Genomic DNA, 23,340 nt, shown 5'->3' with positions numbered 1-23,340 from the left:
GTTTAAGCGGCGCTATTAAAATTTCCATCAGCGTTCAGTCCAAGTGAAGCCTTCAGCCTCCAGAGGTTCAGCTATATTTGAGGTCATCCTTGTGCAGAGTGTCCTCTAAGGCAATACGATTGAAATAATTGATCAGTGCGCTTCTTGGAAAAAAAACGGAGACATATTTAAATATGGGTAGCATGCTCTAGACCTCACATTAATTTTTAATTTATTTATTTATTTTAATCCAGGGCTCGATTAGTTGTTATCCGGAGTGCTTTTGGTGGAGGATATCAAATACCTGGATCCAGTTGGGAGTACCAGAGGAGAGGTTTGGGAACCACTGTAATAGTTCAAACTGGATGTCAGTTTGCCAGTTGTTGACAGATGACATGCCATTTATTTAATCCTCTATGGTCCTCTTTTACTACAAATACAAGTCCAGTAGGTGGCACCCTAAGTCTGTAAATGCAGTTTACATGCTGTATACATGTTGTATTGTTGCTCTTCAGAAGGGCTAGTTTATTTTTGCTCACCTGAGAATGGCTAAATCAGGTGATGTCACAAGGTCACCGCATATTTATAGTTTAAACAAACGTGCATGTCCTAGAAGGCCTTTTTACTCTCAGGGTTTTTAAAAAAACTAACCTTTGTCTCCACAGATTAAGTGTTGCATAAGTCTTGAGTCCAAGGGTGTACTGTACATAAATTTAAGTCTGTCTAGGGCCTTTTTTCACCATGTTTTAAATGATTTATACTTAGATTCCCCTAAAAAACGCACCAGTAATTTTGAGATAAACTAGCAGATACACATCATTTTCCAGATGACAGCCATTTAATGGATTCCAGCAGAATCCAGAATTGGGGGGGTTGCTGTTTTTACTCATATAAAACACATGCTGTGTGACTGAGACAGCCGGGGGTTTCGAAAGGAACCTTAGCCAGCATTACAGACGCACTGGCAGCACGGCTGGAACAGGAGGAAGTTCTAGAATGGGGTTATGGAGTTCTAGAATGGATCGAATGGAACACAAGCATGCCACCCATAGCAGAGAGACAACCACAGTGACTCATTTGCAATTTCATGGAAATTGTGGGTTTGTGGAAATAGCCTCAAAAAGTAAGTAAATGTATTTATTTACTTACTTACTTACTTATTTCAGGGGTGTCCACTCTCATCTGAAAAGTGGCAGTTGCCATCGCAGCATCAGATTTAAATGTCGAAGCTGATGTGCATTAGTCCACACTTTCCCTCTTACAGTAAAGTGGTTTAGAGATTAATTCAGTCCAGTTATGCTGGAAGATTGAGACTGATAATACAATATCAAGTGTCACTGAATCAGAATCAGACAGGTGGTATGTTGAGCCTGAGTAGGGAAACAAGGACCAAATGTGCTTGGAGTCATCAAAGTACAGCAGTATTTGTTGTGTTCGTTTTTCACTGTCTTTAAACACATCTTTGTTTGGGCACAGTTGTATACTGAAAGAAAAAGTACTCCACAGGGTTGGTTACCACTGCAATAGAACAATACATTATTTTGTTAACTGACTAACAACTAGGCTATATAAGCGATCGGAGTTAGTTTAGCTTTTTAATGCCAATGTTCAAAACTCATGCATCTGAAAATGACGGCGTTAGTGTGAACAACTGTATCTTTGAGAGTTTTTCTTTTGTTCAGTCCATCTGTCACCACGCATTATGTAATATCAGGTAGACTATGCAGGAGGAAGGAGTAATAAAAACAGATAAACAATCTTCTTATCTGTTCTTTTCGGCAGATAGACTTTACCAGAGCAATAAGCTGAGCCTACACTTTCCGTCTGGTGTGTATCACGGGGAATTATCTATCCAGCAGTTTTACGTGGTGATCATTTTTATCGGTAAATAATTTCCCCGGATTAATGAACTCCTCGAATGTGTTGTTATGTACGGCAAGCAGTAAACCCTCTTCCCAGGTCAGATCCAATGTTCAAAGTGCATCTGAAACGGCTGCAGTTTGTATTTTGACTGGTGCTGCTTTCAACGTTATTTCGGTCTGGTGTGCTTCGGTGAAAGGGGGATTCAGTCTGCAAACATGGGATACGAGGAGAACTGCGAGAAGTATGTTGAGAGGAAAGGGGTAAGTTTGTTAATTAAACCGCACTGTCAACCAAGTTGTGATAAAATACTACTGCAAACAAGTACTTTGTAGATACAGTAGTGAATATGCTACTCAATGACATTCAGTCAAATAGTGGGAATGCGCCGTGGTCAAGTTTCAAGTTGTATTTGCAATGTGTAACAAGTACAAGTACTGGTACATTGCAATGCTTACGCTCGCTCTTTCTGCCAAATATAAGTATAACGATCACAATATAAATAAACACAGCGCAAGTATACAAATCACAATAAAAATAAGTAGCTATGTTTTTTTTTTTTTTTTAATGGCATTAAGTGGCTTTTAGTTCCCATAATTCCTGCTGTATGTCAAGAAAGCCTGAACTTGGGACAAAGTGTGAGTATGGTGCTGTAAATTGAGAAGCAGAATTGGACTCTAAATTCTGCAGTGTCCTGACAAATAGCCTAAAATGACTAAGAAGTGGACCTGGATTTTGGATCTCTGCTTTTAGCAGACTCCTGCCCTCAACTACTTATAAAAAAGGCATACAAACTTTTAGGCAATGAACAGAGAGAGTGAAAAGGCTTGTATTCACAGCAGGCATGTTTGTTTACTGTGCAGTCTGAGGATGAAGCATTTTTGGCAGAGGTGGGCAATGAAGGCCTTATCTGTTTCTGGTTTTCATGCTAACCTCGGGCTTTAAGTACTTAATTGGCCCCTAACTTTTACACCATCTGACTTTTTAATAGTTCTTGATAAGCGCATGAAAGACAGCCGAAGACCGTTCTTGTGTCCGTATATGAAATGTCTTAAGGCGATCTGATCCTTGAGTGAAGCAGTGTTGGTGTAGGCCTATACAGCCAGTTAGCTCACTTAGCCAGGCTAATTGGTGGGAACAAAAACCTGCTTACACACCTGCCTTCCGTGGACCGGAGTTGCCCAGCCCTGATATTCGTGTGTTTGCTTCTGCAGAGGTTAACCACTGTGCTGGCCTTGGCTACCCTCATCTCTGCTTTCGGCTCCTCTTTCCAGTATGGGTACAACGTCGCGGTCGTCAACTCCCCGTCGCCGGTAATATGTAATATGAGCTCTGTAACATATCTACAAAATGTGCTGATATTAACTCGCTGTTGAGAACACGCACCATTTTGTGTGCGTCTGGCGTTGTGAATCATTCTTGTGTGCCGTTTCTATGTGACAGTTCAGAACATGCGCCATTTTGTGTGTGTCTGGCGTTGTGAATCATTCGTGTGTGCTGTTTCTATGTTGACAGTTCATCCAGACGTTCTACAACCAGACTTACATGTATCGCTATGGGGAACCCATGGACAGTAACTTCCTGACACTTTTGTGGTCCCTGTCCGTGTCCATGTACCCCCTCGGTGGTTTCCTTGGGTCACTGATGGTGGCCCCGTTGGTTAACAAAATAGGACGGTAAGATTTCTGAAAGCCTGTTGGGAGAACGTGTTTTCTTAGAGCATGGGTTCATCCCCTTCTGAGCTTTCTGGTGTCAGAAATCAGTTTTTAGTGCTTCAAACTTTTATTCTAGAATAAATTCAATATCTCCATTTTTAGATTTTTTGAAAAAGTAGAAAAATATTATCTTGAGTTATGGTCACATGACCGCCAGGTCATATGGCTGCTGTAGAGCAGGGATGTCCAGTCCTACCTAAAAAAGGCCAGTGTGAGTGCAGGTTTTTGTCCAAGCCCAGCATTTAGACTTTCAATTCTACTTATCAAGATCTTGATTGAAGACCATGATTTACTAATTAGTTTGAATCAAGTGTCGTAGTTATGGTTACCATGTGTAGAATTCATTACAAGCTAACGGAAAATTTTTTTGAAGCAACTACTGTGACCGAACATTTTATTGTCCAGTTGGGACCACAAACTGGACCCATCCAAACAATTTGAAAACCAGACATTCCGATCGAAAACCAGGCATCTGGCAACCCTAGTCACAGTGCTAGAACAAAAACCTGCACCCAGAACGGTCCTTTTTCTGATAAGAGTGGACACCCCTGCTCTAGTAGCTGCTAACACTCATTGTCATTTACAAACCGTCTGGGGAGACATTTTCGGGCTGGTTTCTCAGAATGCGTCTCGCCACTCTGTCCCACCACAGGAGGGGCACTCTCCTCTTCAACAACATCTTCTCCATCGCCCCAGCGGTGATGATGGGGTTGAGCGAGGTGGCCAAATCCTACGAGATCATCATCGTCGCCCGCATCCTCGTGGGCATCTGCGCAGGTCTGCGTGAAAAAGGGCAGCAGTAACTGCGCCAGACTGGCATTATGCGCATACACAGGAAAATGTCCACTGTTAAATCAACTCTAACAGTGTTAATTCAACTTATAATGGATTACACCTGGTTCCACCTTCCAGAGTAGGACCAAATGTTATCTATTAAGAGTTGAATTAACACTGTTAGAGTTGAATTAACACTGGACATTTTACTGTGTAGAATGTTTATGGGTCACTATGGCAATCGCTCAGTTATTTAGCGTTGGACTCTTGTGCGTCTTGTAGGACTGTCCTCCAACGTGGTGCCCATGTACCTGGGCGAGCTCTCCCCCAAAAACCTGCGGGGCGCCATCGGCATCGTGCCTCAGCTCTTCATCACCATCGGCATCCTCACCGCCCAGGTGTTCGGCATAAGGGGCATTCTGGGTAACAGCTCAGGTACGGAGCGCAGTGTCGGATACCCTCGGTGTCAGGTCTTCTCTGTGTCTTACCTGTGTGTGTCTGTGCCCACACGTCTGAGTCTCTTACCTGTGTGTGTCTGTGCCCGCAGGTCTGAGTATCTTACCTGTGTGTGTCTGTGCCCACAGGTCTGAGTATCTTACCTGTGTGTGTCTGTGCCCACACGTCTGAGTCGCTTACCTGTGTGTGTCTGTGCCCACAGACCTCCTCAGATTGAGCCTCTTTCCTGTGTGTGTCTGTGCCCACAGGTCTCCTGTGAGTCTTGAGTCTCTTACCTGTGTGTGTCTGTGCCCGCAGGTCTGAGTATCTTACCTGTGTGTGTCTGTGCCCGCAGGTCTGAGTATCTTTCCTGTGTGTGTCTGTGCCCGCAGGTCTGAGTCTCTTACCTGTGTGTGTCTGTGCCCGCAGGTCTGAGTGTCTTTCCTGTGTGTGTCTGTGCCCGCAGGTCTGAGTGTCTTTCCTGTGTGTGTCTGTGCCCGCAGGTTGGCCCTTCATGCTGGCTCTGACGGGCGTGCCCGCCATCATTGAGCTGTTCCTCTTGCCCTTCTTTCCCGAGAGCCCCAGGTACATGCTCATACAGAGAGGAGACGAGAAGACGGCTCGGAGAGGTAAAACCCTCACTGCACACTCATCAAACAGCACTATATATATATTACATTACATTACATTACAGGCATTTAGCAGACGCTCTTATCCAGAGCGACTTACACAACTTTTTACATAGCATTTTACATTGTATCCATTTATACAGCTGGATATATACTGAAGCAATTCCGGTTAAGTACCTTGCTCAAGGGTACAATGGCAGTGTCCTACCCGGGAATCGAACCTGCGACCTTTCAGTTACAAGCCCAGTTCCTTACCCACTGTGCTACACTCCGTCCTATATATATATGTAATGTACATATGGAGATTAAGATATACAGAGAGGGACTGGGAGGTTGTCTTTCAGAGCGTTTACCTGTCAAACACAGCCACAGTGTTATTGAAAGGCCCCTGGTGGTCCTCTCAAATTTCCTACTTCAGTCTGACTCAGTATTTGCCTTTGATAAGAACATATCAGCCCTCTGAATGAATTAAAATGTTGAACGGCAAAGTCTGAAAAGAGAGCTTATGAAAGAAGGGATGCTGCCGACTGGGAAGAGGATCAGGCTTTGGAGAAAATGGGGGGGGGGGAACACAGTAAATGTGTGCAACAAAAATATCCGTCCTCTGTAAAGCCTGAATAAAGGATCATTCTACCTGTACAGATGGTACCTGTACGGTTCAGCTTATGTACAGTGCAGTTGTGGCTCAGTGCAGGCCCAGCTGTAGCCTGTCTGCCACACTTAGGCAAGATTGCACACCTTGGGGGGCGAGAAGGGGGTTGAACCGCCAAATTTGATGCCACCAACTATAATGGATGCAGCATGTGGATTTTTAATTTTTTTTTCCCCCTTCGTTTGGCAACCCCCAGACAAATGGTGTTTTAGGTGACCACCCTAGTTGCCTATGTCTAGAGCCTATGCCTGGCCCAGTCCCAGTGTACGGTGGAGGCAAACCTCAGTCACATTGGCCGTGTGTGTGTCCCATCTCCCCCCCCCCAGACCTGCAGCGCCTCCGGGGCCGGGAGGAGGTGGACGAGGAGCTGCAGGAGATGCGCGTGGAGGAGCAGTCGGAGCGGGCGGAGGGGCGCCTGTCCGTGCTGAACCTCTTCTCCTTCCGCTCCCTGCGCTGGCAGCTGGTCTCCATCATCGCCATGAACATGGGCCAGCAGCTGTCCGGCGTCAACGCGGTGAGCCGCGGCGGGCATCTGTGCCACCGCTGAATTATTCTGCTACTTTGCAGAGGTGGGCAGTCCGGAGGGTCAGGAAGTAAAAGTCCTGCCATATGTGCTAGTTCCACCCATGAGCTCGTTTCACTGATTAGTTCTGCCTCCTGGCTGGGGAATCATGCTAACTAGCGAGTTCAGATGATTGGAGCAAAATACCAAGGAGGACTTTTATGTTCTGATTTTCCACCTCTGTTACACTGTCTAATACAGCTCACACAGTCCCACTGAGGGAGTGTGTGGACACCTTTTGTGTTTCCATTGTCTGGAGGTTACACATGAAAGTGCATCAACTTTTGTTTCATACCACCCTACTGAAACTTGTTACTCGAAAGTGTAATGGTTTTTTAGTCAAAGATATTTTAATCTGTCAAATAAGGTCTTCTGAGTGTTGCTGAAAAAAGTCCATATGTATGGATAATGTAAGAGAGGGCAGAGCGAATTGACATCCTCCAGGTCATTTTATGATTGTAACGGGGAGAGGCATACTGTATATGCATCAATGTACAATCTGTCTACAGATCTACTACTACGCAGACAGCATCTACGCCTCTGCTGGTGTCCGGGAGAATGACATCCAGTACGTCACAGTTGGAACGGGGGCCGTCAACGTCTTCATGACCATAGCTGCGGTACGGCTTACCACCTCTAGGGGGGGTTTTGTGCCATTTCAGGGTGGCTCAGAAGCAATCTATTGGGCCATGGCCTTCTTCTTATATGATATTAATAGGGAGGCCATTTTCTGCAGAACATGAATGAAGGAATGTTTTGGGGACAATTAATGTTTTGGCGACAATGAATGTCTTGGCGATAATGACTGTTTTGGCAATGAATGTTTCGCCGATATTGAATGTTGTTTGGTGATAATGATTGTTCTGGCGATAATGGATGTTTCTGCAGTAATGTTTTTTTAGGTGATAATGAATGTTGCTTGGCGATAATGAATGTTTCTGCAGTAATGGATGTTTCACCTCTCCTCTCAGGTGTTCATTGTGGAGGCCTCTGGGCGGAGACTGCTCTTGCTCAGTGGTTTTGGCATCTGCTGTGGGGCCTGCATCCTGCTGACCATCGCCCTCACCTTCCAGGTACAACATCGTGAAGACAAACAATGCAGCCGCTGTATCGCATGCATGATTACCACCTGCGTGACCACGCTAATGGATGCTGTAGAGGATCAATCTATTATCTGTATTTTTTATCTCATCGGAACAGTAGCCCAGGGCCTCTCTAGTACCCCAATAGTTGAAAAAAATGAGACTGATATTGTAAAAGAGACTGACATTGCTGACCTGCTAGTGGCTGTGCACAGTCACTGTTTCACGCATGCTGTACACCCTTGGAAAATCTCATTGATTAAGATTAATCCCAAATGGATGTCAGTAAGCAGTGTCATTCAATATGGATGCCATCGTTAAAAGAAAAATGTAAGAAAATAGCATTGGTTGTCTCCTAAAACGGGATGTACGCTTTGGTTGTGAGCCTGGAACTGCCTGCCTTTGACAGTGATGCTTGACACATGACCGGCGGTTTCTACCTTTGTGAGAGAGAGGTTAGTCGATAGTGTGACTCGCCCCTCATTGACCAAACTCACCCTCCATTTGCAGACGAGTGTGGAGTGGATGCCCTACCTCAGCATCACCTGTGTGATCATTTATGTCAGCGGACATGCCATTGGACCCAGTAAGTCCAACAAACCACGTATTTATTGAATCTCTGTATGTGCATGTGGATTTTAATCTGGAGTTAGAACCGATTATGAACTGAAGTGCTGTTCGTTTACCTCTTGCCCTTCCGTAATGTGCATTTTTAATCCAATGCATTTAAAGCTTTTGGAAATAATTATAAAGAGGTAAATGATCGGAAAAACATTGGGCCGTGACATAAGCAAAGCTGTAAGGTGGATGTAAAAAAACCTCTGAAATGTGATGTACCACAGAGTCTGGAGTTGCAATAGGCCCTGAGTGTTTAATCTCAGAACAAAGCGTTTCACCTGTACCCTGTACTGCGTGTACTCCCGACTCCGGCTTTTGAAGTTTTAAAAACAACGGCTGTCTGTTATCTCTTGTCTGCAGGCCCAATTCCGTATGTGGTTACCACAGAGATGTTCCGTCAGTCGTCGCGGCCGGCAGCCTTCATGGTCGCCGGCTCGGTCCACTGGCTGTCCAACTTCACCGTGGGCCTGGTGTTCCCCTTCCTCGAGGTCAGTGTTCCCAAAACCGCCCCACACTGCCCCCCCCCCCCCTTCCCAAATCTCTGGGTAGTAGTCAAAAGGGAGGAGGGGAGGGGTGGAGTGGAGTGCGATATTCCCATGTGGTAGGCATTAATGGGCACAGATGTGATTTCACTTCTGTTCGTGGCAGAGGTGTCTCTAATGTGTTATTTAGATGAGTGATGTGTTTATCTGGTTCCATTTAAGGCTCGGATAATATTTTATGCGCGCTCTAAGTGCAACATCACTGTGCATCTGCATGGGCGTGCACCACTGGCTGATTATATTACATTACAGCAAACATCGCTTCTGCACAGCTGCTGTGATGTCAGGGGATAAGAGGTTCTCTACAGAGTAGTGAGCACAGTAATGGATTTTGTTGGGTTGCCAACGCTCAATTCCAGACCAAGGTAGTAGATCAGCGCTGCTCAACCCTGTGCCGGGAGATCAACCATGCTGTAGGTTTTCACTTGATTCTAATAATTAGCGGCTCGACAAGATCTCTAGTTCTTGAATGAGGTGTGTGTTGTTAGTGTTGGAGTGAAAGCCTACAGGATGGTAGATATCCAGGAACAGGGTCGGACAGCCATGGCATAGATAGATATATAATAGATCATCTCTGTCTTGAAGTAAAACAGGGATATTCCCTATGGTTTATCCCTGTATATCTACGTATGGTAATGTAGGGGTGTTCTCCATGATTTTCCTCTGTGCGTTTGTAGAAAGGACTGGGGTCCTACAGCTTCATCCTCTTCGCCTTCATCTGCCTGGCCACACTGGCATACATCTGGTGGGTCATCCCGGAAACCAAAAACAAGACCTTTCTGGAGATCAGCCAGATGTTTACGGAGAGAAACGGGACGGAGATCCTGGTGGGCACCGAAGACCTGGACCTGAAGAAGGCGAAGCCCGGCAGCGGCTGGCAGGAGGAGACGAAGGTCACGGCCTTCTGAGGGAGGAGACAACACCAGGAGGAGGGAAGGTCGAGACCTGGGAGGAGACCACCAGAGGGACCGGAAGGTCACGACCTCTAAGGAAAGGGGAGTCAGCCTCGGAGGGCAGGACCCTTCTGAGGAGAGACAACACCAGGAGGAGGAGAAGGTTACAGCCTTCTGAGGGAGGAGACAACACCAGGAGGAGGGGAAGGTCACGACCTTCTGAGGGAGGAGAGCACACCAGGAGGAGAGTGGCTGGCGCCCCTTGGTGTGTTTATACAGTATGTTGAGTTCGGATAGAGCAGAGATGTGATCACCTTGTTGGTTCCTCCTTTTTTGGATTACTATGGAGTGCAGGAATATTGTTTTGTGTATTTATCTGTATCATAAGTTTTTATGACTTGATTACAAGGGCGGGGGCTGGGGTTGGGGGTTCAGAAAGATTATCAATGGGGGATAAATTATTATTTTTCCAGTTTTATGGTAATCATCTTCCATGTACCTTTTGGAGGGTTGGGATAGGATTTGGATTATTTGCAGTCAATTTATGTAAATGTTGCACATACTGTATCTCATTTTGGCATTTTTGGGGAGGGATTCAAACCCTGAACCCCCCCTGGCTATGTCTATGGTGTGCATATTTGCATTTTTCCAGCCATGAATGTTTTCACATACAACTGATAACAGTTACCGCCAGTGAACATCACAAGCCACTGCAGGCACAGGACTCTTCCACTAATCTGATGGTATTAAGAACAATGTAATGTAATGTAATCTCAAGGGTTTTCATTTATGCAGGCTAATGCACCCAAAAGCAGCAACACGCTGCTGTAGATTTCTTGTCAAGACAACAACAGATTATTGTTCGCATTAGTACTTGTGCATTACGTTTACCTTTTTCACATTTAAACTTGTACTTTTACGTTCCATTATTAAACAACAATGGAAATATTTAATTTCTTTGCTCAAAGAGCAGGCATTGCTGGGAGCATCATGAGCGAGTCCTTGTACTGTATATGTGTTGAAGTATTAGCAGTTCTATAGTATAATTACTATATCTATGTCACATTACTAAAATAATTACTGAGATTCATTTACTGGTTGCACACTGTTGTCATGGCTTGTCACTGATTCTTTGAGCACACAGCTGCTTGCAAGTATAACAGTGAAAACAGAGGTGAAATAAAGTTTTATTTTCAAAAAGTGTAGTCTAGGCTTGACGTCATTGAAAGCAACAATAGTACAGCTCTTTGTGTGCTGACAGCAAGTATGTCAGGCTTACTGTCAACACTTCATCCCTGCTTTTCCGTTTGTCTATGAAGTTGAGCAGTGTAGCATAAACATGTAAACATAAAATAATGGCCTGTGCCCAGCTGTTCAATATTTGATAAACAGATATGAATATGACAAACCTGTAGACCATGGAACCCTTAGTTTATCTTATAACTGCCCTGTGAGTATGCAAATCATATTGTCACTTATCATGTAACAGATGCAGTGGCTGATAATAGATTTCAGTTTTTTCAGAATCATATGAAATAATGTCCTTCAAATAGTTTGTTTTAGGAGTATACATTTGATATTTTACTGAATTCATTGGATTTCTAACTGACCTTTAAGCCTTTATTTTCTGCGGACCTCTTAGCAAGCTGCGAAGCACTGTGTTACATTGCACTGCAGGCATAATGACAGTAGCGACTTGCCAGCGTTGGGACTGGATTGGTCTGGACGGGTCGTCCCTCAGGGACACCGGTGTTCAGCCTCCAGCTGCACCCCTCCGTAGAGGCTGAGGTGGGTCACCCCCCAGCTGAGCACGTTGCCCCTGAACGCGCTGCTCTCGCACGACATCTGGTCGCGGATCTCGGAGGCGCTGAGCACGTAGTCCCACACGTTCACGTCCGTCATCTGGCCCACGAAGGCGTCCGAGTCGGACACGCCCAGGAAGCCGTCCTGGTCCTTCCCCAAAACGAGGGTCCCGCCGGGCTGCAGCTCGTAGCCGCTCCGCAGGTACTGCTCCTCCCCCACCATGCCGTTGATCCAGAGCTCCGCCCCCCCGGAGTGGGACGCCCAGGTCAGGCAGTAGCTGCTCCAGTCGCGGGACTGCAGGTTGTGGGGGAAGTTGACGAACTCGTTGCCGATCCACAGGCCCACCTCGTAGCCCACGGCGACGACGAGCTCGTTGTCGTGGCCGGCGGTGGAGTAGGACAGGACGGTGTGGACGGTGTGGACGGTGTGGACGGCGCTGGTGTGGGTGCGGACGTGCATGCAGACGGAGAACGAGCGGAGGGCCAAGGAGTGTCCGTGGTGCACCTTCACGTAGCTCCCCACGCTCCTCTCCGTGAAGTGGAGCACCAGGGGGACGATAACTCGAGGGCCTGGGGGGGGGGAAGAGGAGGAGGAGGGTGGGAGGAGGAGAAAGGTCATCACAAAAAAAAACACCAGGTGTATTTAAAAAAACAAGACCACGGGTTCTTACCTTTCTTGGATGTCACTACTGCCCCACCATCTGGATGCAAAGATGTGCACCAAAAAAACACATGATCATGTCATTACTGTGTGAAATACAGAATACACCCACAGTTTAACTGTTCCTTTTTTTTTTTTTTTTACAGCTAAACCAATAGCAGTTTCCACTGATAAATGCAAATGAAGAAAAAGGAAAACGTACGGAGCATCATCTTAATCACGTCTGCGGTACCTGAGTGTATGTGGCTCCCCAGGCTTACGATAAGCCCCTCAATCTTCAGCAGCTTGGCCTCGATTTCTTCCTGTCTGCAAAATGCTGAACGGGAGCGGAGAGGGAGGGAGAGTAGTGAGCGAGGGGTCGCGGATGCCGGGCCGTCGTATATTTACCAGCGGGATTACTCGTAACCCCGAGCAGTGTAGTGGGTGGCAGTGTGGAGTTATTACATTACATTACAGGCATTTAGCAGACGCTCTTATCCAGAGCGACTTACACAACTTTTTTTACATAGCATTTTACATTGTATCCATTTATACAGCTGGATATATACTGAAGCAATGCAGGTTAAGTACCTTGCTCAAGGGTACAACGGCAGTGTCCTTACCCGGGAGTCGAACCTGCGACCTTTCGGTTACAAGCCCAGTTCCCACTGTGCTACACTCCGTCCTCCGTTATGGGTAAGGAATTGGTCGTGTAACCTACAGGTCACTTCGGTAACCTTCGATTCCCATTCGATTCCCAGGTAGTTGTACCCTTGAGCAAAGCACTTAACCTGCATTGCTTAGGAACTGAATCCGGCTCCAGTTGACGCTGTGCCCTCTAATGAATGTGTCAAAAGTGTGGTGCATTGATTGGCTGAAGTGGGAGTTGGCAGTTTGATGCCAGTCGGATTGTGTGGTGATATGTCCCCGGTCATTAAAAGCATCCAGTGGTCCGGGAGGCCGTCCCCAACACTCACTTTGCTATTGGCTCTCTGCCTGACTTCCTGGGTCCCTGTCAGTTAGGACAGCTGCCTGTCTACCATTACCCTGTACCATGGCGGGTAAGGAACTGGGCTTGTAACCAAAAGGTCATAGGTTTGATTCCTGGGTAGGACACTGCCGTTGTACCCTTGAGCAAGGTACTTAACCTGCATTGCTTCAGTATATATCCAGCTGTATAAACGGATGCAATGTAAATGCTATGTAAAAAAAGTTGTGCAAGTCACTCTGGATAAGAGCGTCTGCTAAATGCCTGTAATGTAATGTACACGTAAGAACAGACACCTGTGTAATAATCCACAGCTCCAAAATCAGTTGCTCCTTTCTTAGTGAGCATGCAGACTATTAATCCTCTCGGTTGGCATTTAAACGACTTTAGTTTCCTGTTCCTGTAGGCAAAGGGAGTATTACATGTGCTCATACAGGCAGAAGTTTAGATCGATTATCGGTGCATTACTTTACACATAGTATATGTTTGTGTGATGCCTGTGATGTAATGCAATGGTTCCGAGCCTCAGGCGCGTACTTCCTCTCCCGAGCCGCGGCAGGAAGGAGGACGTCACCACGCGGTCGTTCAGCGGCTGCGCGATGCGGTAGTCGTTCCACAGGGTCTTGTTCTCGTTGTCCATCAGCGTGCTCTCCAGCTTCCTGATCTGGGCGAACGACAGGAAACGACCTCGCTGAGACCAAAGGCACACGCACACAGCGCGTTTCCCGGTTCTCTTCGTCTGGATTGCCAAAAACCCCTGAGTACATATCGACGTAGCACGGGGGGAAGCGAGGAACGTTTTGATGACGGAGAACAGGCCGTTCAGCCTTGTAGCCTACATCAGCGTTTCCCGCCCTTTTTTCTGCAACGGCAACACTTTTTGTAATCAAAGAATTCCACGGCTCACGACGATCCCTTTAGCCACTAAAAAACGTTACAAAATGTCGCACAAGTGTGGACCGACTCCATATTTAATGCCCGTAATTTTGGATGAGATGTTGGATGTCCACATGCCTTTGGCCACGTAGTGTGTATATATGGCGTTTACGCAGTTCATACCTGGTTGTGGGAGAGCGTGATCGGAGTGTCAAACACGGTCCATATAATGCTTTCATAACACGGGGGTGTAGTCAGCGATCCCTGGTACCTGAAGAAGTGGTTCAGATTCTCGGGAAACATGGAGCGCACGTTTAGATTGGGGAGATTCGTGGACTGCCCTGTGTAGGAAGAGAGAAAACAAGACCAGGTCAAAACCTAGCATATGGCTGGACCGGCCGACCAATGGTGTAACTTCATAACTCAGCCGACCAATGGTGTAGCTTCACCGCTCAGTCACGGGGATTCGCGTTTATAGGGCTGGCCCTGCTGTTGCGGTCCAGCCAAAAAACAAGCAGTGGAGGAGCTGAGATGTGGACACCTGCAAGCGCATTTCACAAGGCGCCAATGGGGATTTCATTCAGACGTATGTGTCCACAAGTTCGTGCATGTCATGAATAATACATCACCTGCGTACTTGACTTTGGCCAGGTTGGCGATGAAATCGCTGTAGTAAGTGTTCTCAAAATGCCCGTCCTGGATGGCAAAACACACACCTCTGCATTAAGCATTCATCGATCGCGACCGTGGCAACAAAATCGATATTAATCATTTACATTGTGCCAAATCATGGGTAGAGTCACATAACAGTAATATACAGAACATAGAATATATATTATGTGTAATGTAATCCGCTGATAATCGATCCAAACTGCTGCCTGTATGACTGCATGTAATACACCCTCCCTTTGCCTACAGGAACAGGAAACTAAAATCGTTTAAATGCCAACCAAGGATTAATAGTCTGCATGCTCACTAAGAAAGGATCAACTGATTTTGGAGCTGTGGATTATTATACAGGTGTCTGTTCTTACGTGTACATTACATTACAGGCATTTAGCAGATGCTCTTATCCAGAGCAATTTACACAACTTTTTTACATAGTATCTTACATAGCATTGAATCCATTCATACAGCTGGATATATACTGAAGCAATGCAGGTTAAGTACCTTGCTCAAGGGTACAACGGCAGTGTCCTACCCAGGAATCAAACCTATGACCTTTTGCTTACAAGCCCAGTTCCTTACCCACCATGGTACAGGGTAATGGTAGACAGGCAGCTGTCCTAACTGACAGGGACCCAGGAAGTCAGGCAGAGAGCCAATAGCAAAGTGAGTGTTGGGGACGGCCTCCCGGACCACTGGATGCTTTTAATGACCGGGGACATATCACCACACAATCCGACTGGCATCAAACTGCCAACTCCCACTTCAGCCAATCAATGCGCCACACTTTTGACACATTCATTAGAGGGCACAGCGTCAACTGGAGCCGGGTTCAGTTCCTAAGGCAAAGCTTTTAGCGATGGCTCCACTATGCATACTCCTGACACATTACCGCACTGCATCCTGGGAAACGGGCTGGGCTCCAGTAATGCATTAGCAGCCCTGAAACTGTGTCGACACGCGACTTACAAATTCTGAAAAACGGGAATAAAATAGCCTGAAAATGATCTTACTTACATGACTCCAGCACTCAGCTCCTGCCTAGCCTGGCTATAAGACGCTATCTTTTTTGAGTCTGTGTTTACAACTGTCCCGGCACAGATTCAAGTGCTCCTTCAGAACAAACTGTATGTTAAGGCAGGATAATAAAATGAGCTGAGCTGTCCCATTAAACAGTGCTCCTTGAGGGAATCGAAATTCCGTACGTAGCCGCCTGTGTGCAGACACAAGTGGGGGGGGGAGGCGCAAAGCTTGTGCAGTTCTTCTTATCTCACCTCGTAAAAAAACGCCAGCACAGCCAAACCTCCAGGCTTATCCTTGGCCTCAGCAAAGCTTGCGTACTTGTCAGAATTGTAATGGACAACATGCAGCTGTGATAACAGAAACCAAGAAGATTTTTTAAAAAGTCAGTCAGTGTCTAGGATCTGGTGTTTATTTATTTTTATTTTTTGTACATTTTTTATGCATACACAGTAAAAATTTCCTGTGTTAATTCACCCCTAACAGAGTTCATATGTGTCCAGTAGGGACCACGTGTGCTCTACTAGAGTTAAAATAGCTCTGTAAGAGTTGATTTAACACTGGACATTGTACTGTGTGCCGTAAACTAAGTTTTTGTTTGAATTAGCTTTGTTGATTCAAATCAAACAGCTCTGCATGCAAGGCAGCTACAGCAGCGTCTCTAATATCCACTGCATTTGCTGTTTGTCGTGCACCGTCTCATGTTAAGACCAAAAGACGATAAGCACCAATGTGTTACCCATGATGCAACTCACCTCGGCCATGTAGCGGATGCCGTCTATGGTGTGCTCCGCCCCGCTGGCCTCCAGGTCCCACCCCCCCCAGTGCAGGTGCATCTGGACGGCCGTGTAGCGGTCCGGGAGCCCCCCAGCGATGACCATGGTGGGGGGCAGAGCGATTTGCACTGTCCAGAGGAGAGGTACCGAGAAAAAAAAAAAAGAGAGAAGAGAAACGCGGGTTCCATCTTTCCGGTCCTCACAAGGCATGCTAAACCAGAACACACAGAACTTCAGAGCCCCCATATGAGTGATGCGCTATCGTACATGCAGACGTTGCTTTTTTTTATTTTCAGCAGTTCTTCTCTTCAACGCCTCATCTAAAATAGCCAAAGTCAAAGGGAGACCAAAATGGACACTGCAGTGTTTCCTACCATCATCACGGGGCCCTTTACAGCTTTCCGAGCGCACAGTGTAAACATTATTGATTTCCGTACGGTGTTCAGTGTTCAGAGGATTCATCAAAGAGTCCAAACAGCTGTAACCGAAGACACGAGACGCTTGACCATTCCTGGAAACATACGTGTTGCTGCCTGGGAATGTCAGTGAAGATGTACGCCAGCAACAGCAGAGTGTCAGTCGTGATACTTTCTGGCTGACAGAGAATTGCATAATCAAGCGAAACCAGAGAAGATTAGAATGGATCAGAATGACAAGGGGGAAAAAAACTGCTCTGAAACTACAAACTGCCCAAAATGTTTAGAATATCTTATTACAGAGTAAGTTTAGGTGTTATTAATTAAACATTGACAATTTGGAATTTGGATCAGAAATTATACTAAGTCCCATTTATGAATCATGAACCCGTCTACAGAGGGTACAGAAAATTCCAGCTAACACCAGTTGGGATTCTAAGCTGGTTTCAGATGGTTCAAGCTGTGTTTTCTACACTTCTAGTTAATAGTAACTGGCCTATGCATACTCAAAATCGGTCTCTAGCCGGACAAAGCTCATCAAAGCTGGTCAAGCTCGTAGAGTAAACTGGTGGTCAAACTGGTCAACTATCTGACTATACAGGCTGGTCAGCTGGTTGACAAGCTAAAAATAAAAAATAAGCTGAAAACACAGATTAAACCATCTTGACGATCTTAGGCTGGTTTAAGGTGGAATTTTCACCAGGGAGACTCCTAAATAAATATGAGCTCCTCATGTTCTAGGTCCTGGAAGAGGGAAGAAATGAGGAATATGTTTTTACACTGTGACATTTTGTGTCACCTACACTGAAAATTCCTATGAGATGAATAAAAGCAGGTTAGGTTTAGTTTCATTTTCAGTTGTAAATCAGGCTCCTTGTGTACCATTATGAAAATATAGTAATATATGTATTTTTTTTTAAACATGCTAATGTCGCTTATTTTATTTAATTATTCTGCTGTTTTGTTCTTATATACGTACAATGTAACATTACATTGTGCTTCTACCGTTGACATGGACTTGACCGCGAAAGGAAGCACAGTTTAATCGCTTAAATCCAGGTTGCGCTTCCGCAATGTCCACACAAGAGGGCAGCACGTTTACGGCTTAGTACGATTCTTTTTTTCTTTTTCTTTTTTGATTGAATAATTTCTCAAAATGAGTTCTCTAAAGCGCATCTACGATGCACCGTAACACAACATGTCACTGAAACTATTTATTCAGAGAAGTATATCCGGTCCGAACATAAAGAAAGTTTGATGTGGATCCCCAGCATAGTACAGGCGGCTGTACCTGAATGTCCGTTGTTGGTCATCCTGAAGTTGCCTTTCTGCGCTTCGTAGCCCAAAAGTTCCAAGTGCAACATCTGCGGGTCGTGCCGCACGCTCCTACGCTGGATGTCAATGGGGGATTGGTTCTGTCCGCCGCACTCGGGGTATTCGTCCGACCAGTGCATCTGGTCCAGATCTCCCTCTGAGAAATCCGGGGCAAAGGAAAGCACGAACAGTGCAAGTCAGCTCAACCCTCGTTCATTTACATGAAACATATTCGTTCGATTGAAAAAAAAATCATAATGTATATTGTAACCAATATTGTATATTGGTCTGAAAACTGTGTCTGCTACCCACCTTTCTGTTAAAGTTTTATTGTTTCAGGTATCAAGAGGGTTTATAAAATAGTCTATGTTGCGAAACGCAAGTGCTCTACTTTTTTAAAAATAGTGGTGGTCACTGAATTATTTTATCTTATTTTGAACTGTCTTTGCAGCCATGAAAAAATGTAAAAGGTAGCCTACTAATCATTCGTGCGTAATTAACCCGCCTGAAAATCTGGTTGGCAATTAGACTATTCAAAGCCTAACTGCAGTAACTACGCAAAGGGTAAAACTGAGAAAAAATGACTTTAAAGTGTTTTAACAGGGCAGTATAGTCCAAATTCAACAGACACGTGGAAAGTATTCCGTAACGTCGATGCACCCTTTTATGCAGGTGTATTCTGTCAACATTTCACTATATGAATTGTTCAGTGTTTGAAACTGAACAGAGCTTTAGTACACTCATTTTTAGATGTCCTACAATACCCTATTAGAGAAATACATGTCTGAAAAGACTAATATAGGCCTACTCTAGGATATTAATAGAAGAAAGCGTATAGGCCTACCTTTATATGACCAATGTATTGCGTTAGTTCCCGCGAAAGCCATGTCTACAAAAATAAAATATATAAAAACTGTGAGAAGTTCCATTGCGTCTTAATCGGGGCAGTACGTCTCAATGCAAATGGAGTTGATATTAGGCAGCGTAAACTCTTGTGAGAGACCTCTATGAGTCAGTGCACTGCTACTCAATTTTACTTCAAAGAAACAGGAATCTGCCATTGATTTCCGGGGCTTTTAGCGAATGGCATAGATACAAAATGCCTAGGGCCCCCAGTTATTGTTTATGAACAGTGGAGGCACACGCGCTACGAAGTACTGTTTGTTAGCAAAGCCGGAACGTCCCCAAAAAACGCAAGGATTCGCGTATTTGAGTTATGTTGAAAAGTAGGCTTACTCAGACATCCTATGAGTAAATTTGACTGCATTTATTTGCCTCATTTTAGACAATTATTTACATTTATAGGACTTTTTGGCTTGGACGTGTAATTTATTATTTTAAAACAAGTTGAACGTCACAGCAAAAAGCAAACATTGTTAAATGGACTGTATAATTTAAACAGCCCAATTTATTTATTTATACTGGAGTAAGCCTATTGGAATAGATGAGCGGATGTAATGTGCATAACTCAACAACAAAAAAATGTTTGTGAAAATGTCTGTATTGTTCCCGTAAAACTAAGCTTGAAATAATGGGCTGTTCACGTTCTCGTAAACAGAGGCAAGTTAGAAGTCTGAAGACTTGGTTCGCATGGGGACAAGTTACAACGTTCTAGAGCCGAGGTGACTCCACCGGTTTCCCAGTCTGGAAGTTGTCTTTCCAGTTTTTCCTTTTTGATTTGTTTTTATTATTACTATCGTTATTTAAATAATGTTGTTGCTTCACAGAGTGTTAGTGAAACCGTCCCAAAATCAAAAAAGAAATTAATGGTCATTTAGTATATCAGGGAAGAAATAATAATAATGACATGCTGAGTTTCCAACAGGTGCAGTCGTTGACTTTTGTACCTTCTGACCTCAGCTAGACATACAGAAATTGGATTCAGCTTCATCACAATAAAGTCCCCAAAATTTGTTTTTGTGTGTTTCATTCTTATTGCCTTCTGCTTCTTTTTTCTTTCTTAATTGCCCTTCAGATTGAATTACTACATCCTCTTGCCCTTCCAGTTATTAATTATCTCCACAGGGTGTTTCTGCCTAGATAGTTGAGACATGTCTGATATACCCTTGCCAATAACTTCTGCCCATACTTGCCAATTAACATGAAGACACTTGCGGGTAGAGCTGCTTTTTCATTTGTTTATTTTTGCAGCATGCAATTCCGTAAGCATCCACTGCATGTCCCTATAACCGCATTTACTAAATCCATAGATCAGAACAAAACATAGAACTACATACACTACATTTCCAAAGATATATGGACACCCTTTCTACTTAGTGACTTTGGCTATTTCAGCCACAGGTACATAAAATCAAGGATACAGCCATGGAATCTCCATTGACAAACATTGGGAGTAGAATGGGTCAATATTGAAGAGCTCAGTGACTTTCAACGTGGCACTGTCAAAGGATGCCCCCTTTCCAACAAGTCAGTTAATCAAATCTGTAACTGTAAAGTCAACTGTAAGTGCTGTTATTGTGAAGTGTAAATGTACAGGAGCAACAACAGCGCAGTTGCCAAGCGATAGGCCACACAAGCTCACAGAACGGGACTGCCAAGGGCTGAAGTGTGTAGCGCGTAAAAATCATCTGTCCTCAGTTGCAATCGCCTGTTTTTATTTTATACAGCTCATCTTTATCGAGGGTGTGAATAATTTTAGAAGACACTTGTATTCTAGAAACGTTCTGATCCAAGAGCATCCTTTAACTTTGTGCCCATGGACTCAGTCTATGCCAACTCACAATGGCCTCATAACCTGCTCTATATAACCTATAATTTAGCTGTCTGGTTACCGACCAAATACTTAAACTGCAGACAATGCATAACAATAAAAATTTTAATTGGCAAATAGTTATTTCTGCTATTTCTAATGGCTTATTTTTAAAGTTGCGTATGCCTAACCACATGCAACACCTTCTTTATCCTGCTATGTGTTACCATTTCCCTAATCTGCAAATGCCCGGAGCATTTTGTACACAACATCGTTGAGATCTGGAAGGTACACTTGCTAACAGAACAATTACTTATTGTCAGACAGAGAATCTATATAAATCTATAGATTTTGTTTCTTTTTTTTTTTTGCTGTCCCCACACTAAAAACTTACGTTACACAAAAAAAGTGCAATACATCGGTTTACTTTTGTTCAGGAACATTGTTTTCATGTTTCCGATTAGCTAGGCACACTTTAACGTATTGATTACACACATAATGCTTTAAATAACTAGCTGTCTCAAAAGGCAAGACGGGGGGGGGGAAATGACACACGCATATAAAAAGGAAGCGCGCACAGATGCTTATAGACTCCCATGTCTGCATGTGGATGTACTGTATTCAACATCACGCAGTGCTTCTGCTGAATGAAAGCAGCAATTGTGTAGTTCTGTTAGAACATTCCAGAGATAAGTGAAATTATGCACTAGGTGCTTTGGGTATGAAGGCAGGAAGAAAATGTGTGTAGACATACGGATAAAAAAGTAGGTTACTCATTTACTTTTGATTACATGTGGTTAATAATGCATGACTTTAAAATAGGCTGCCTGCAACCACAGATTTGTCAACAGTGTTTTGGTGCAATTTCTAAATGATCTGCTGTTTCTCTCAGGTTGGTCAGGAACACTTGATTTGACATTAGGTCATGAGTGCAAAATTTATGTTGGGTATGTATGACTTAATCGTGTTATTATGTGCCAAAAGAGTGCATTGAAATTATTTACCTTTAAAGACATTTACCCCAGAATTTTCAAGCAGTTGTACAACATATAATTGTATACCTGAACTGTTACCAACTCATATACCTAATATTTATCTGCTCCATAAATAGTTTTTAGTTACAAAATTGATATTCAATTTCCTCAAAAGTGTGTGCTAAAGAATATATATTATAACAGTTCAAACTTTTTTTTGTATAGTTTTTGTTTTCTTTCAGCATTTAGTCTGAGTGCTGTTGACCACAGGCTGCAAAGCAATAGCAGATTACACAAATGTCCAAATACAAAGCAGAAGCTGCAGTTTAAGTCAACTTTTACTTTGTTCAAATGGACAAATACCGCTAAAAGTGATAACGCACACATTGGCCTGCCCACACAACTAGAGTTCCATAATCGCGTTGTATTTACTCTGTTTCACAATAAATAGATTGTTGGCACATCAAAGACAACTATAACTTGACCAGAGCCTCGCTTTCTGACAATAATTCATTGTAGCAACCGCAGATACACACTTCTCCTTTTACTACGTATCGGCAGGTTGAAGCAATGGGTGTGTCGACAAAAAATGTTTTTTTTTCTGCTTAAAGCGAGCCCTGTCTTTTATGCCCGGTAATGCCCATGCCCGTGTCCATCTAGGCAGGTTTTTTAAACGTACGTGCACAGCCTCTCAAAGATTCTCATACTTGTGGACACCACAAGATGGCGCAATCCAGTATATGTTCTCAAGGTCATTGCGACTAGCTTCCATAGGTGATGCTCTGTAGTCTACCCACAAATACAGTTCTGTGATTGCAGGATCGTACCTCCCGTCCCGGCTGCAATAGACCCTAGTGTATCAAGTTGAGTTGAACTGCAGCGCGTGACACGGGACTGAAATACAGAATCAGTTTTAAGATTCAAATATTTTTAAAATCCCCCTCCGTTTTTTCCTTCCGCATTTTCTTGACTCCCCAAATACTTAACGGGACTGTATTCTGCATACGTAAAACCTGTGAACACAAACACAAACGATTCGTATGCACGTAATAAATGCCGTGCTCCGTCGGTTTGGTAAAATTACTTCGAGATACGATTATTTCTTCAGACAAAATGCTAATAAAAATATTATTATACAGCGCATTATAACGAAAGCTTGCCCAGCAAAAAGACACCATGTTCCATTCGCTGCACATGCCCGCTCTCCGCAGCACAATGACATGCGTGAAAAACGTGGATGCACGTGGTATTTAGGCAGCGTTTATATAATGATGATAATCTGTTACGATTGACTTTGGCCAACCAGCTAACGCGTGATAAATTTTTATATTTTTGCGTAGCGAATATAATTAATATAAATATTATGCTAAGTTAATAAAAAATATTTTAAAAAACAAACGGCGTTTATTGCGCCCCA

General features: G+C 44.2%; 2 protein-coding genes across 5 annotated transcripts; one reads left to right on the top strand and one right to left on the bottom strand.

The window, feature by feature from the left end:
- Positions 1–919: 919 nt before the first annotated feature.
- Positions 920–10,941, top strand: LOC135235356 (solute carrier family 2, facilitated glucose transporter member 5-like). 4 transcript variants are annotated; one of them, XM_064300788.1, is made up of 13 exons: positions 920–1,102; positions 2,039–2,102; positions 3,054–3,152; positions 3,355–3,515; positions 4,207–4,331; positions 4,611–4,763; positions 5,267–5,392; positions 6,371–6,558; positions 7,116–7,226; positions 7,578–7,679; positions 8,199–8,274; positions 8,667–8,794; positions 9,526–9,778. In XM_064300788.1, the coding sequence occupies exons 2-13, from the start codon at positions 2,058–2,060 to the stop codon at positions 9,754–9,756; spliced, it is 1,545 nt and encodes a 514-aa protein (XP_064156858.1). In that variant the 5' UTR covers positions 920–1,102; positions 2,039–2,057; the 3' UTR covers positions 9,757–9,778. The 4 variants fall into 4 exon arrangements, with proteins under 4 accessions (XP_064156858.1, XP_064156857.1, XP_064156856.1 ...); XM_064300787.1 differs by lacking the exon at positions 920–1,102 and adding an exon at positions 9,905–10,941 and having other exon boundaries at positions 1,190–2,102; positions 9,526–9,741; XM_064300786.1 differs by lacking the exon at positions 920–1,102 and having other exon boundaries at positions 1,191–2,102.
- On the bottom strand, positions 10,911–19,361 carry LOC135235355 (carbonic anhydrase 6-like). Its single transcript, XM_064300785.1, has 10 exons — positions 19,084–19,361; positions 18,217–18,396; positions 16,489–16,637; positions 15,988–16,083; positions 14,677–14,743; positions 14,231–14,388; positions 13,709–13,835; positions 12,437–12,520; positions 12,215–12,244; positions 10,911–12,113 (listed from the first exon to the last, which is right to left on the bottom strand). Exons 1-10 carry the CDS (start codon positions 19,166–19,168, stop codon positions 11,479–11,481), a joined length of 1,611 nt encoding a protein of 536 aa, XP_064156855.1. The 5' UTR covers positions 19,169–19,361; the 3' UTR covers positions 10,911–11,478.
- Between the last annotated feature and the right edge of the window lie 3,979 nt (positions 19,362–23,340).

Source organism: Anguilla rostrata, chromosome 11, assembly GCF_018555375.3.
Source record: "Anguilla rostrata isolate EN2019 chromosome 11, ASM1855537v3, whole genome shotgun sequence".
Classification (NCBI taxonomy): domain Eukaryota; kingdom Metazoa; phylum Chordata; class Actinopteri; order Anguilliformes; family Anguillidae; genus Anguilla; species Anguilla rostrata.
The sequence above is the reverse complement of the archived record's forward strand: the minus strand, read 5'-3'. Positions and strand labels throughout refer to the sequence as shown.